The 13,813-nt window shown below is 38.3% G+C and overlaps 1 protein-coding gene across 8 annotated transcripts in view; it reads right to left on the bottom strand.

Annotated features, from left to right (window-relative positions):
- CCAR1 (cell division cycle and apoptosis regulator 1) overlaps window positions 1-13,608 on the bottom strand; it is a 47,007-nt gene extending 33,399 nt beyond the window's left edge. For 3 of the 8 annotated variants that reach the window (XM_061161672.1, XM_061161680.1, XM_061161679.1), the window contains exons 1-4: window positions 13,227-13,367; window positions 12,026-12,147; window positions 1,815-1,987; window positions 1,366-1,410 (exon numbers count right to left, since the gene is read on the bottom strand). In XM_061161672.1, the coding sequence (XP_061017655.1) occupies window positions 1,366-1,410; window positions 1,815-1,987; window positions 12,026-12,098 (291 nt within the window). In that variant the 5' untranslated portion in view covers window positions 12,099-12,147; window positions 13,227-13,367. Of the gene's footprint in view, window positions 1-1,365; window positions 1,411-1,814; window positions 1,988-12,025; window positions 12,148-12,774; window positions 13,036-13,226 lie in introns of those variants that run through there. The other 5 variants (XM_061161675.1, XM_061161673.1, XM_061161676.1 and 2 more) reach the window with 5 other exon arrangements.
- Window positions 13,609-13,813: the final 205 nt, after the last annotated feature.

Raw genomic sequence — 13,813 nt, 5'->3', positions numbered from 1 at the left:
GGAAGAGACGTTATGAAGTCTCAGCACTGTGTTTTTGATTAATCATCAGGAGGTTCTCTAAAAACTACTTATCCTTGGTGCTCCTTCTCCCTGTCATTTTTCAACATTCTTAATAAGCTCCCCAGCCTGGAGCTGTCCTATCACGCACTAGTGCCCCAACAGTACTGAAGAGTATACAGCTAGAAGAGCAGGCATCTCCTGATGATGCTTAACAGCTTGAGGGAAAGGTCTTTTTTCCTACTGGCTAGGTAAGCAGTTTGAGGAAGGCATGGGCATCATTTCTGAGTTGTGGATATCCTGGGCAGGGTAAGATTTGGGCTTAAATAAGATTCAAATGTTTATTAGCTTCTAACTAGTGTTTTAAGCCCAATGGTAGAATCTGAAGATCTCAGTTCTTCTGTTTTTTTACTCATTGTGACTAATAAACTTCCCAATAAATTCTTACTAGACTTAAAAAGCTAGGATATAACAATCTGTTGAGATTTTAACTCAAAACAGTATAAATGTTAAATCTATCAAATTTCTTTATCTGAAAGTTAAGAATGGATAAGTAAAGGCAGTTTTTAGGGCAAAAACTGAGTATTGCCATTTTGATGTGGTTCAAAACAACACATAGGCTTTGATAATGTATTTCCTAACAGTACTAAAATAAAAGCTAAAGGCAGACTTTCTCCTTTGCTTGCTATTGTTTCTCCTTGGGTTCTGTTTTTCTTACCATCACAGATATAATAACCCTTGAAGATGATGATTAGAGTAGGAGATTGGGGAAAGGAGCCAAAGAAACTTATTTCAGTCCAAGTAAGGAGCTTTCAAATTGTTCAACTCTGCCCGGGGAATACGGGAACTACAAAGGGAGGCTTCCTCCCATTTGCAACACTATTTTTATATTTTACATACTGGATTTCAATATACCATTTGATTGAGGAGGGGGGGAAAGTAGGGCTCCGTTGCTTTAAATGAATAAAGGCTGAAAGTCAATGGTGTCTAGGGTTTAGGCTTCAAATGGGAAAAAGGAGCTTTACATTTTGACATGTAGTCTAGTACAGGACAGAAGGCCTGAAGGTTTCAAACAGGAGTATTGGACCAAAGATTCATTTAGAGTGATTCTTTCCAGATTATCTTCTACATGCTTTCATAAACACATGTGAAAAAGACTGGCTGCTGGTTAGGATCTGAGTTTTCAGAACCTCTCTTCTATCTTCCTCTCCCTTGGAGACATTTCTTTATACCTACCACATATCTTCCACTCCAGAAGAATTCAAATCACACATTAAGGTTACTGAGGGGAACTAAAATCTGTGTAAGTTTAGTTGGAACAAACAACTTTTTAAAAATCAGTTTTTAACATGGAAAATATAAACTAACCTGTTGCTGCACACTATACAAGGCCTGCTGAGGTTGTGAATATTGCTGGAAAAAAGATTTTTTAAAGAAAAAAAAGGATATTAGTTTTAGTCATTCTCAAAAAGCAATATACACACATGTACATTCAAATACATAACCAGCATTACACCAAAAAGGAATTTTCTAAACAGCTACACTTCATCTAAAATAAACAAAATAGTGATTATTTATACTTTCAGATTCATCAAGAATGAAATTTTACTCAAATAACTAAGATATAAGGACTTTAGAATTTTGACTCTGCAGCTGCACTTCTGTTATGTCCTGGGCATAAATAATTCGTATCATCAGAAAAAAATAAGCATAATGCAACTCCACAATTACTCATTCCTTAAAATGTAGAGGTACCTACCCCTGGCTACTCAGATGTGGAAGTTTTCTATGTCACATGTTAAAACCTAAACATTCACCTGTTGCAACGCGGCTGCTGCAGCTGCGGCCTGTTGCTGCAACGCTGCAGTCTGAGTTAACTGATAGTTTGCTGGGGTTTGTGTAGTAAGGCCTGCTGCTGCCAAGGCAGTTTGCTGTGTATAAATGGTAGGAGATGCTCCAAGGAGAGATGGCTGCTGAACACCCAATGCAGCTAAAATGAGATTAAAAAGAGGGGGGAAGGAAAAAAACAAAACACAAGATTATTTGAATCCTTTCCAGAAATTTTCAATGAGTGCTTAGTTATGCATTACAGTCTGCCACTGCTTAGCGAAGGAAAAAAAAAAAAAAAAGAAAGAAAGAAAAATTTCAGTAATGCCTCACCTCAGATTCCAATGCCTTTAAATATTTGTTCAAGTCATGGTAAATACAAGAAGACATTAATCTATAAAATTAAACTACAGAATGAACCCAACCAACCTCAGCCAGACCAAGAGGCTAAAGTACCCTCAAAAAATATTTTCAGGAAGAGCAGAAAATACATTATCTTATTTTACTCATCTAGAATGTACTGTTTTACCCTCAAGCAGATTAGAATCATACATTAAGGACAGTGTTGCTGGAAGTGATCCACCCTTCAAATATCCTACTATCAAGGATGTTTTCATGTATTTCTTGTACGTACTTCTACTCTGTATTAAAAAACTGTAAAACTAGCAAACAGACGATAGGAACAGTTAAATACAAAGCTAAACTGCAGTCTAGCACTGCACTTCCCAAAACTTTATCTCCTAGAATGGTGACTAGCTCCCCAGGATATTAAAGTTGGAAAAAAGTGGTCCAAGGTTTTAAAAGTTAATGCAACAGCAAATTAAGTATATATTTTTACTGCAAGAATCCTCAGAACATTTAATTTGCCACTAAGCACTGTGAATCTCAAAAGAGGTCACCATAAAACAGTATTTGCTCATGTAACACTCCCTTTTCCAAATCCTCTTGCTTGTGTCTTAGAGTAACCTGAAAAAATGCTGCTCAACAGCTATTGGTTAATAACCATACAGAAAGAACAATACTGTGTCTTACAGGAACAGAACAGAGACCATTTATGAATTAATCAAAGCACCCAGTCTAGAATCTACCAGAGAATCTGTAGAAGTGTGAAGTTCATCATCAATCTTGTTTAAGAGTCCAGATTAATTCTACTCAAAAATAAAGCAACCCAACAACAAAATGAGGTAAAAACAAGCAAATCCCAGAAATCATGTCTGGAATTCATATAAATTACAAATTACTCCCTGATAAAACATGATTTTTAAAAATTAAAAAAGAATGAAGGGGGGAAAAAAGAATCTAAGGTGGGGGAAAAAAACCTACTGGATGTCCTGAATACACAACCCTAAACCCTCACAACATTAATATTTTATTCTCTTTGTTTTTAAGGTAAGTCAGATGCCATAGATGGATAAAAAGAAGAAACCAAGAATAACAAAATTAATTTAAATAGAAGTGGGGAATGTCTTAACACCAATGCAAATTCAAAATGAGGTTAACTGCACTGAGAATGGAAAAAAACGTTCAAAACTACAGCACAGGTAGATCCTGTTAACTTCTGAAACTGTACATAAAATTACAGATAAGAAAGTTTAAAGCTCTCATCAGATTTTCAAAAGGGTAAGAAACCCCAACAAGCTTAAGAACCACTTTTCTAGAATAACAGAAGCAAAATTCTCACGTAAACACAAGACAGGTAAAGAACCTAGGAAAAATCACTAGCATTTAAAATTCAATTGGATGTTCTGCATTTGACAAAAGTAACTTCTGGTGACTCAAATCATGCCCGCATCTCCTTCCCCTACAGGAGCTCTGACCGCTGATGTGCTGTTTCACTCTGCTGGTACCAATTTCCAGAACACTGCAAAGTACCGACAGCTGTCACAGTAGAAGGGCTCACAGCCAGGATCTCACAAACAGCTCTTTTCCCTGCAGCTTTTCTAAGTGTTCTAGACTCTGACAACATATAGCAGCCCAGCATAAGTAGGTGGGATGATAGCTGACATCTGTAATCTCTTTTCCACTGTTGACAGTCAATGTGATGAATTAGAAACTGCAATGCAGACTGACAGGTACTGAAAGGCTCAAATGCTAGCAGAAGTGTATGGGAAGGAAACTTACATTCTAGTAGTTGCTGCACACTACTAGCTAGTTAATTCAAACTTTGTGAGACCACTGTGCGTAGGTTGTGGTTTTCATGTGTCTATATAATATAGCTCTTTTAAAATCATTTGAGATTTTAAGCTCAATAAAGTACACTTCATTAAAATTTATTAATGCTCTTTTTTGTAGCTCGATCTAAGAAGCTATCCTTGAATATTTGTATATAGCATTCTCTACTCTTCTGAATTGAATAAAATTAATATTCTGCATGATAACTCTATAACTTGCAAAGAACAAAGGTATGAATCTCTGACTTAATCTCTCTCCATAAGTGTCCTAACACTTATCAGTTGGACATTTTTCCCAATTATCCACATTGGAACAGTCTGTTCATTTATCTGTACCTGATTCAACATGACTGTTGAAGGTCTCATGATACATCTGAAACAGATACACTTATAACCATGTATCAATACATCCACAGACCTATGAAATAAGCCCTAAATGACCAAAGGTTACCAGAGGTCAATAACAAGGACAAATGTAAAATATATTATTTTTTTTAATGTAAAATCAGTTTCATATGACTGAAGTATTCATTTTATGACATACCAGTAGTTATCATATATTGAATACCAGAGAACACACCATTAAAACATGTAAGAGAAACCTGTCCTGTTTGCTGTTCCTTTATCTTAATAAACCCACAAATTTAAAAATTCTTATCTTTATACCTATCTTTACTAAACTGAGTCACCCTTCCAAAATAATAAAGTTCAAAACTTCATATATAAATATACACATAACGGAATCACTTTGCTATACATCTGAAACAAACACAACACTGTATATTAACTACACATCAATTAAAAAAATAACTTAGAAGTAACCTTAGGAAAAAAAAACAAACACCCTTAACAAATTGCAATAAAGAAACAAACAAAAAACTTCAAACTGATCCAAGAAACTTCATTTTCTTTCACCTTCTGCATTTAAGGCACTGGTGAAGCAATGCTTTATCCTCTGAAATTACCGTGTATCAATATACGTTCAAAAGCAATCTTACATCTTATGGAGAGAAAAAGCAATGTGGGAGAAGACATGGAAGATTCTCCTTGTAACTTGTGGATTTACTAAAACAATATAAACCCAAATTTTAAACCAAGTGAACAAGTCTGCTAAATGTCATCTTCAACTCAACATCCTTCCTAAGAAGTGATCCTCACAGAAATCAAAAACCTTTCTGATGCCTCCATGAACAGATATTTACTGGTCGATATATTGCTGTTGCTTTGGAGACTATATTCTAAGCCCATAACGTATGCAAGTGATAAGAAACACTCATTACCTTTTCCCCCCTTCATCATCTTTTAAGAATTGGAAGGCATTAAGAATAAGAAATTAAGACAGTGAAAGGTACAAACTTCCAGTTATAAATAAGCCATGAACATATTTTAAAAACTGAGGCATAAAATAATATTTTAAATATAACATATTCTAAATGTTGTAATCTTCTATACTAATCACATTTTCAATACAGCAGCCACCAGCCATACATGTCTATTTCAATTCAAATTAATGAAAATTAAAACAAAATCTTAGTCACTTTAACCACATTTCAAGCAGCAAGGGCTCAACAGCTACATGAGGCTAGTGGCCACCATATTAGATAACACAGACACAGAATATATCCATCATCACAGAAAGTTATACTTAGTGAAAAAAGCTCTTCTACAAGGAAGAGGTAAAACCCTTAAATAAGTCAGAGTTATACAGGGTTCTTGGAGTCTCTATGAAGACTAATACTCTAGCAGACAACAGCTCTTCACTCTCTTGAAATCCCATGAAGTGATGCTTAATGATCCTGGCCACAGTCTCTTAGCTACTACTCAACTAATTGCTGGTCAACCCTCTCAGAAAGTTAAAGACACCATCTGTAATGTCACATTTCTTCCATCCTTGAATGACTCTGAAATTTAGTTTCCAACTCCATTTCTTTCAATGAGTTTTCTATTACCCAAAGTTAGTACTCAAACTTTCAAAGTCACTTCCAAAACATTTTCAGCAATAAGAGGCCAAAATTATTTCCCAGATCATAAAACAAATAGTTCAAGGGAAGTCACGAATGCATAAACATGAGTTGCCCACTCAATCTAGGATAGAAGGATGGAGTACTCACTGGCGTGTAGCTTACAGGATGTTAATAACAACACTCACTGATGAGAGACCAAGTCATGCTCAGAGACGAAGGAAAACATACATACTGATGAGCATACGATTTTATGTACATTTATTTTTACTTTTAGAACAATGTTTTGGAGACAATTTCCTATTACATAGCATTAGCAGTGTTTAAAAAGGCCTAGCCCACACCAGCAGCAATCTTCCCTTTTTTTCAGGGGGCGGGGGGAAGGAATGCTGGCTTGTAGAATCTTAGTTTCCCAGCCAGGGATCAAACCAGGGAGCCGGGCAGAGAAATCACTGAGTTCTAACTACTGGACAGCCAGGGAATTTCTGCAATCGTTGATTTCTACCAAATGAGTTGGATATACCCAACTCTATCAAGAGATAACTAATGTAAGTATACATAGCACATCAGCCATTATTTGAAAAAGACCATGAATCTTGCAATTTAACAATGTGAGCTCCTGACTCAAGAGATGGGGATTTTAAGACAACCACTGGGCCAGATTAAAAAGGAAGAAAAAATGAGGTCATATTTATGAGAGCATCCTAAGTGTTTATTAACAGATGAATGGATAAACATGTGTGGTACATATACACAATATAATATTACCTAGCCATTAAAAAAAAAAAAAACAATCTTGCCATTTCAGCAATAGGGACAGACTTGAAAGGTATTATGCTAAGTGGGGAAAAAAAGCAGAAGAAAAAATACTGTATATCACATATATGTGGAATCTAAAAAATAAAACAAACTAGTGACTGTAACAAAAAAGCAGAGTCACAGAGAACTAGTACCTAGTTCTCAGGAGAGGGAGGGAGGGGCAAGACAGGGTAGGGGAGTGGGAGATACAAACTGCTGGGTGTAAGATAAGCTAACACACTATAGCACAAGAAATAAAGTCAGTATTTTGAAGTAACTTTAAATGGAGTGCGATCTTAATAAAATTTGTATGGGGGGACTTCCTGGGGGTCCAGTGGTTAAGACTCATGATTCCAATGCACGGGTTCAATCCCAGGTTGGGGAACTAAGATCCCACAGGCTGTGTGGCACAGCGTAAATAAATAGTTTGTATAGAAAAATGTGTTTAAATGAAGTCACATTTAAAACAACTGTATTAGCTTCACTTGTTAGAGCATCACATAATCACTATGACTTTAACTACTGACCTAGTTCATTGTTCTGTCTATAGCCGAAATGTCATCACCTTACAAATGGTCAAAGAAATGGGTGAGAAAATATGTCCTGGAATTGGCTAAATCAACCCAAACATCTTAATACTGTTGCATTTATATACATATACACATGCAAATATCTTGAGTCAAATATACTGAAGATATTCCTATATCACTATAATTTATCTAAAGGATATTTAAAGATTCAATCAGTGATTTACCAGCTGTCTCCCTCAATGTCCCCTTATACGACAGAAATTGTTAAACTTTCAAACCTAAAAGGTCTGGTCCCACTTATAACCGTCACTGAATATGTAACCCAGCACTTCAGCTAGGAAATGGAAAAATAGGGTAAATTTTAAAGACAACGGTAAATATTAAAAAACAAGTATTCCAGTATAGGAAATAAGAAACAAAGCTGGAAATACAGACCCTAAATACCATCTCACATAGTTTGAACCGTATTCTAAAGTTCTTGAAGGAATTTTGAGGATGAATCAGTCTAGTCAAGGCTATGGTTTTTCCAGTGGTCATGTAAGGATGTGAGAGTTGGACTGTGAAGAAAGCTGAGCACCCAAGAATTGATGCTTTTGAACTGTGGTGTTGGAGAAGACTCTTGAGGGTCCCTTGGACTGCAAGGAGATCCAACCAGTCCATCCTAAAGGAGATCAGTCCTGGGTGCTCATTGGAAGGACTAATGTTGAAGCTAAAACTCCAATACTTTGGCCACCTGATGCGAAGAGCTGACTCATTTGAAAAGACCCTGATGCTGGGAAAGATTGAGGGCAGGAGAAGGGGACGACAGAGGTTGAGATGGTTGGATGGCATCACCGACTCAATGGACATTCGTTTGGGTGGACTCCTGGAGTTGGTGATGGACAGGGAGGCCTGGTGTGCTGTAGTTCATGGGCTCGCAAAGAGTCGGACACGACTGACCAACTGAACTGAACTGAAAAGAAGAGTAATGGAAGAAGCAATGAACGACAATTCTGAGGTCCTAACAACAGACTCTTCTGTGACTTTCTCTTGATAAATTTCATCACTTTCCTGGGCCTCAAATTCTTCATCTGTTACAGAAAGAAGCTGATCAGAATCTATCTATCTAGCTGATACAGAATCAGGGCCCATTCTGCTTTGGAAAATTCTGTAATTTAGATAGAAATAATGCTTTAGGAATAATTATCACACCTGACAGAGACATTGGAGGTAGGGGGAAAATAGTAATTATCATATCTAGTAAAAGAGGAAAGCAAATTAAAGCAGTTAGAACTTAACGAAGAATAATAAATATAGAGTATGACCAAATGACGGATTGGGAAAAAGAGCATCCGGACTTAAGTGAATCTTATGGTAAATCATGTGCTTAGTCACTCAGGCGTATCTGACTCTTTGAGACCCTATGGACACGGGCCCTCCAGACTCTTCTGTCCATGAGATTCTCCAGGCAAGAATACGGAAGTGGATAGCCATTTCCTTCTTCAGGGGATCTTCCCAATCCAGGGATCGAACATGCATCTCTTATGTCTCCTATATTGGCGGGCAGGTTCTTTACCACTAGTGCCACCTGGGAAGTCCACATTACAATCAGGGTATGAAGTTTTGGGAAGGGTAGGGAAGAGCCTCAAAGTTAGGTGAGAGACTTTGGCATAGCTTATGTAAGCATGAGAAAGCTTTTATGGATGCAGTCATCCAAATGTGAAGCACAGAGGGCCTAAAAGTAAAACAAAGGAATACATTTGAGGCATTTTCAAAGGAGAAGAAAGTCAAAGTTTGATATATGTTTGAATATGGGGAATAAAGGAAAGGAAAATTAAAGATGACAAACTAGAAATTATTATCTTCTTAACTGAACAGACTTAATTCAACTCCTTAACTGAACAGCTTCCCAGGTGGCTCAGATGGTAAAGAATCTGCCTGCAATGCAGGAGACCGGGGTTCAATCCCAGATTTAGGAAGATCCACTGGATAAGGGAATGGCAATCCACTCCAGTATTCTTGCCTAGGAAATCTCATGGACAGAGGAGTGGGCTACAGTCCATGGGGTTGCAAACAGTCATTCATGATTGAGCAAACAGCACAGACACAATTGGAAAACAGCATTAAAATTAATCAGAAATAATTCAAATATTGATCTTCAACTTTATGACAGATTTCAGCAATTAAGTGCTGAATATACTTTTATTGAAGTTTTGGTTGTTGTTTTTTTTAATTGAAGTTTTTAATCTTACACATGTCATTTGTGTGAATGCACTTAAATGTTCAAATCACTTTTAGCTGATTTCAGAGTTAAGTACAAATGCAAGACAATCTTGCTAGAAAATGAAATAGTAAAATCATTAACTGAACATAACCTTAAGTCATATACTAAAATGAAATAGCAGTAATTTTTTATATTGCTTTCAGGAGAAAATGAGTCAGATACACAGGCACAAAGATCAAAATATTTTCATTTGAATTGAATTTTCAGTTAAACTTTTTCTGTTGTGTGACCACCATTTGATTGACCTTGACCTGATACTAATATATCTGGCATATTTCAATGCATGCATTTTTATTTTTACTAGAATAAAATAGGCACCTACACTACTATCCTGATTAAGTTCTTTTGATGCCCTCTGCTGAAATTTTTTTAAATCAAACTGCATTTGAAGCTTATAGCAGAAAACGTAAAGCCATATATATATATACACACACACACACACACACACACACACACATATACACACTAGACTGAAATTCTCCATTGAAATGAGGTGTAAATAAACCATAACTGCCTTATAGTTGAAAACCGAGAATCAATTCTAATAAGATAATGATTAGCCACAAAGGCTTGAAAATGAAGGCTAGAAAATATCAAGCTTTCAGGAACAGCTCAAAATATGAAAGTGAAAGTCACTCAGTCATGTCTGACTGCGACCTCATGGACTGTCCATGGAATTCTCCAGGCCAGAATACTGGAGTGGGTAGCTTTTCCCTTCTCCAGCGGATCTTCCCAACCCAGAGATCGAACCCAGGTCTCCCACATGGCAGGTGGATTCTTTACAACTGAGCCACAAGGGAAGGCCAAGAACACTGGAATGGGTAGCCTATCCCTTCTCCAGGGGATCTTCCCAACCCAGGAATCGAACCTGGGTCTCCCGCATTGCAGGGAGATTCTTTACCAACTATAGAACATAAAAATTTCAATAGTTTAATAAAAACACTCACTAGAGAACCTACTCCAGGATTTCTGTAGTAAAACTAAGCACAGATGCTAACAAAATACTTGCCTAGTTTCTAATGTCATGATGCATCAATAACATATCAGACTTTGAAAAATTATGATTAATGACAGGTCCCAGAAAAATCCATAATTTGTTACAGCACAAACTGTTTACACAAATCCCATCATTTACATTTGGAATCTCCATTGTCAAATATGGGAAAGGAGGTCTGTATTTACTACTGACTCTGACAAGTTTTAAAACCTTTATAGTGTCTCCTTTGCTCAGTTTCAAAATAAAAACTAAAGCACAGTGCATATTTAAGTAATTACAATACAGATGTTAAGAACTATGGACAATACAATTTCACCATAACAGCTATTCTATTGGAACAATACAGATAAGAAATTAAAGCAAACTGTACACAGGAAATCAGGTAAACATGTTCTTTACCAAAATACCAGTACACATCACTTGTTTCTGGACACACAGTATTTGCTAATAATTCCTGTTTTATCAAAATTAAGTCATCATCAGGTTCCCCACTATTTAACACAGAGAAGAAATACTTGGATACGAATTATAACTATTATTTCATATTATATTCAGTTGCTCATTAATCCCTCAAATCAATCAACTATTGCTCATTTAATACCTCAAATCAAAAGTAACTAAAATAAAAACCTTAATATATTCATTTCCTTAAAGAGAAAGGTCACCTACATAACAAGATAATCCTGTCTATCAAATTCAGAACATCAGAGTTAGAAGATCACAGTGTCTCTGCAACTGACCTCAAATAACAAAAATTTAAGTAAAATGCAGCAAAAAACTAGTATCAAGTCTATCATAAATAAAATATATTCGAATTAAGAGAATAAGCTGCAACTTTTCTGGGTACTCAGAGAAACTCAAAATCTCATTTTGTAAACTGAAGAGTCAAACCATAAGTCAAGAAATGGCAAAAAAAATAAAAGTCTTCCCAAGAGCAATAGGATGAAACGCTGAAATAAACACTTTTAATGGCATATTTTGTTACTTTATTTTGAAAATGACATTTTGTAGGTTTTATTTTGAATATGTAAATATTTGCTCCTTTCCATCTATTTATTCTTTTCCTTTGCTTCATAAATTCTTTAGAGTTGGTTTTTCCACTTTAAATTCAAATACCTGAAAACCAGTCTTGTAATTTTTCATAAAGTATGAATACACTTAATTTTAAATATAACTTATGAATACTGACACCGTAACATGCCAAATGAGGTAAACTAGGATGAATGAGTGGCTGCTAACCTCTAACATAACTAAACCAATTTAACGTTTAAAAGACTACATATAACTGTCCAAACTGCTGGGTAAAGCGGGTATTTCGCTAGCTGGTCCATGAATTTTTAAAAGACGCTTCACAGATAATCTTAAAAGATACATCATTTGCAAAGTTATATTCACAATATTATGCATAGATTAATGCACACAGTTAAAACATAGGCCCAATCCGGCATCTATATAGCACATGTGTTCAGAGGAAGCCTGACCTGGCTGAGATACCGCAGTGGCTGTAAACTGAGTAGCCCACGGCGGATTCTTCTGTCCTCCAAACTGAGCCATGACAAAAGGGGAGGGGGGCCTTCGCTTGTTTGTCTTCTACAGCAGCGATCTATCAAGAAAGGAGTCACAGTTTAAAGTTCAACCAAACTACAACCATCACAAAAGTCTTATTTTAAAGAAATGTTTGATTTGTCAAGGACATCTTCGTAGACCAACTATAAATAACAAGGGGCACGTGAATGTCCAATATGCAGCAAAAACATTTTACGTAAAATAGTTCACAAAAGTAGCCAATTTCAATACATGACATTAGAGGTCGACTTACAAGAAACGCACTTCCTTCGACTACAAACTCACATTTAAACATAAGACCGTCTGACGTTTTCTACCCAATTCTTAACAATAAAAAATAGACAGCTTTACATTCAACAGGAAAACAGCCTGCTTGTTTCTTTTGGCAATGGGCTGGGGGCTAAAAGTGGAAAAATCAATAACGGAAATTGGGACGAGACACCGAAGAAAGGTATTCAAGAATATCATTTAAATAACGAACATCTCCTTACTTTCCAGACTAGGGAAGAAACTGGGGGCTCCTTTTCTCTCCCCTTCCGCGAGGGAAAAGACAGTTGAAACAACGGATGCCCCTTAAGAAACCAACGCGAAGACCCCTCCCCCCAAAATCCAGCCAGAAGAGGCGAAGATCTCAGCCCGCGCACTCACTCCCTTCCCCCCACACCTCGGAGGAGCCAGAGCTGTGCCATCCATCTTCCTCCAGCCCCAGCTCCTCGCGGGCCGCAGACCAGGGGAGGGGGAATCCTCCGTCCCGGAGACGAGCCGAAATGCAAAGAATGGGATACCGAAAGCTCCGGTACCCTTAAGCCCCCAGCGGTGCGGAGAGGCCTCCATTCACCAAAACCCGTGCCTCCGTGCAAGGCTCCGACGTCCCGGACCGAAGCCAGGAGGCTAAAGCCTCACCGGCTGGAAAGCGAAGAACAGCAGCCCGCAGCCCCTTCGAGCCTGCCAGGCAGAGGCTGAAGCCAAGGGTTGCCGGGGGCACCGGAGGGGCCGCCGAAAAAAAAAAAAAAAAAAAACCCGAGGCGGTGGGGGAGGGGCCGGCCGCGCCGGGCCTGCTCCGACCCGCACAAAAGGGACTGTGTCCCTCCCGTCCCAGTCCCACGAGAGCCCCACCGTCGCCGGCCTACGGACGCCGTGCTACCAAAACGGCCGCTCCCGGCGCTTCGGCGGATCCGATAGGACGTTAGGAACCCCGGCTCGGCCGCCCGCCGCTCCAGCCGCGAGGACCAAACCTTCACCTGAATCCGGTCCCGGTTAACACCGAAGCCATTTCAAACCCATCAGGCGTAAGCGCATGCGTCAACCTCCCCCTCTTCCTCCGCGCCTCTGCCCCCTCCCCAATCTCTCCGAGGAACGGCGCAAACGGGCTTACGTTCTACGTGCGCGCTCCCGAGGTAGCCGTCAATGCGCTCACCCCTTTCACTACGCAGCTGGAATGGGAGCTTGACTCAGACGGGTTACCTTGCCCCTTGTATAACAATGAGCCAAGAGTCTGTATCTCTGCGCAAGCTCAAAGGAAAAGGCTTCGCTGAGTGTGGGAAGGAAAGAATCGGGAGTCATGTGATCCGTGAGCCCGCCGCCATTTTGTGGGGGGGGGGGAGGTCTTTTTTTTTTTTTTGGTAGTTCAGGTACGTGGGAGAATGACTATATCCAGTGACATCTTCCTAACTTTTTGAAAAATTGAGATGAAATTCACTTAA

The sequence above is a fragment of the Dama dama genome, chromosome 15 (genome assembly GCF_033118175.1).
Source record: "Dama dama isolate Ldn47 chromosome 15, ASM3311817v1, whole genome shotgun sequence".
NCBI classification, from domain to species: domain Eukaryota; kingdom Metazoa; phylum Chordata; class Mammalia; order Artiodactyla; family Cervidae; genus Dama; species Dama dama.
The sequence above is the reverse complement of the archived record's forward strand: the minus strand, read 5'-3'. Positions and strand labels throughout refer to the sequence as shown.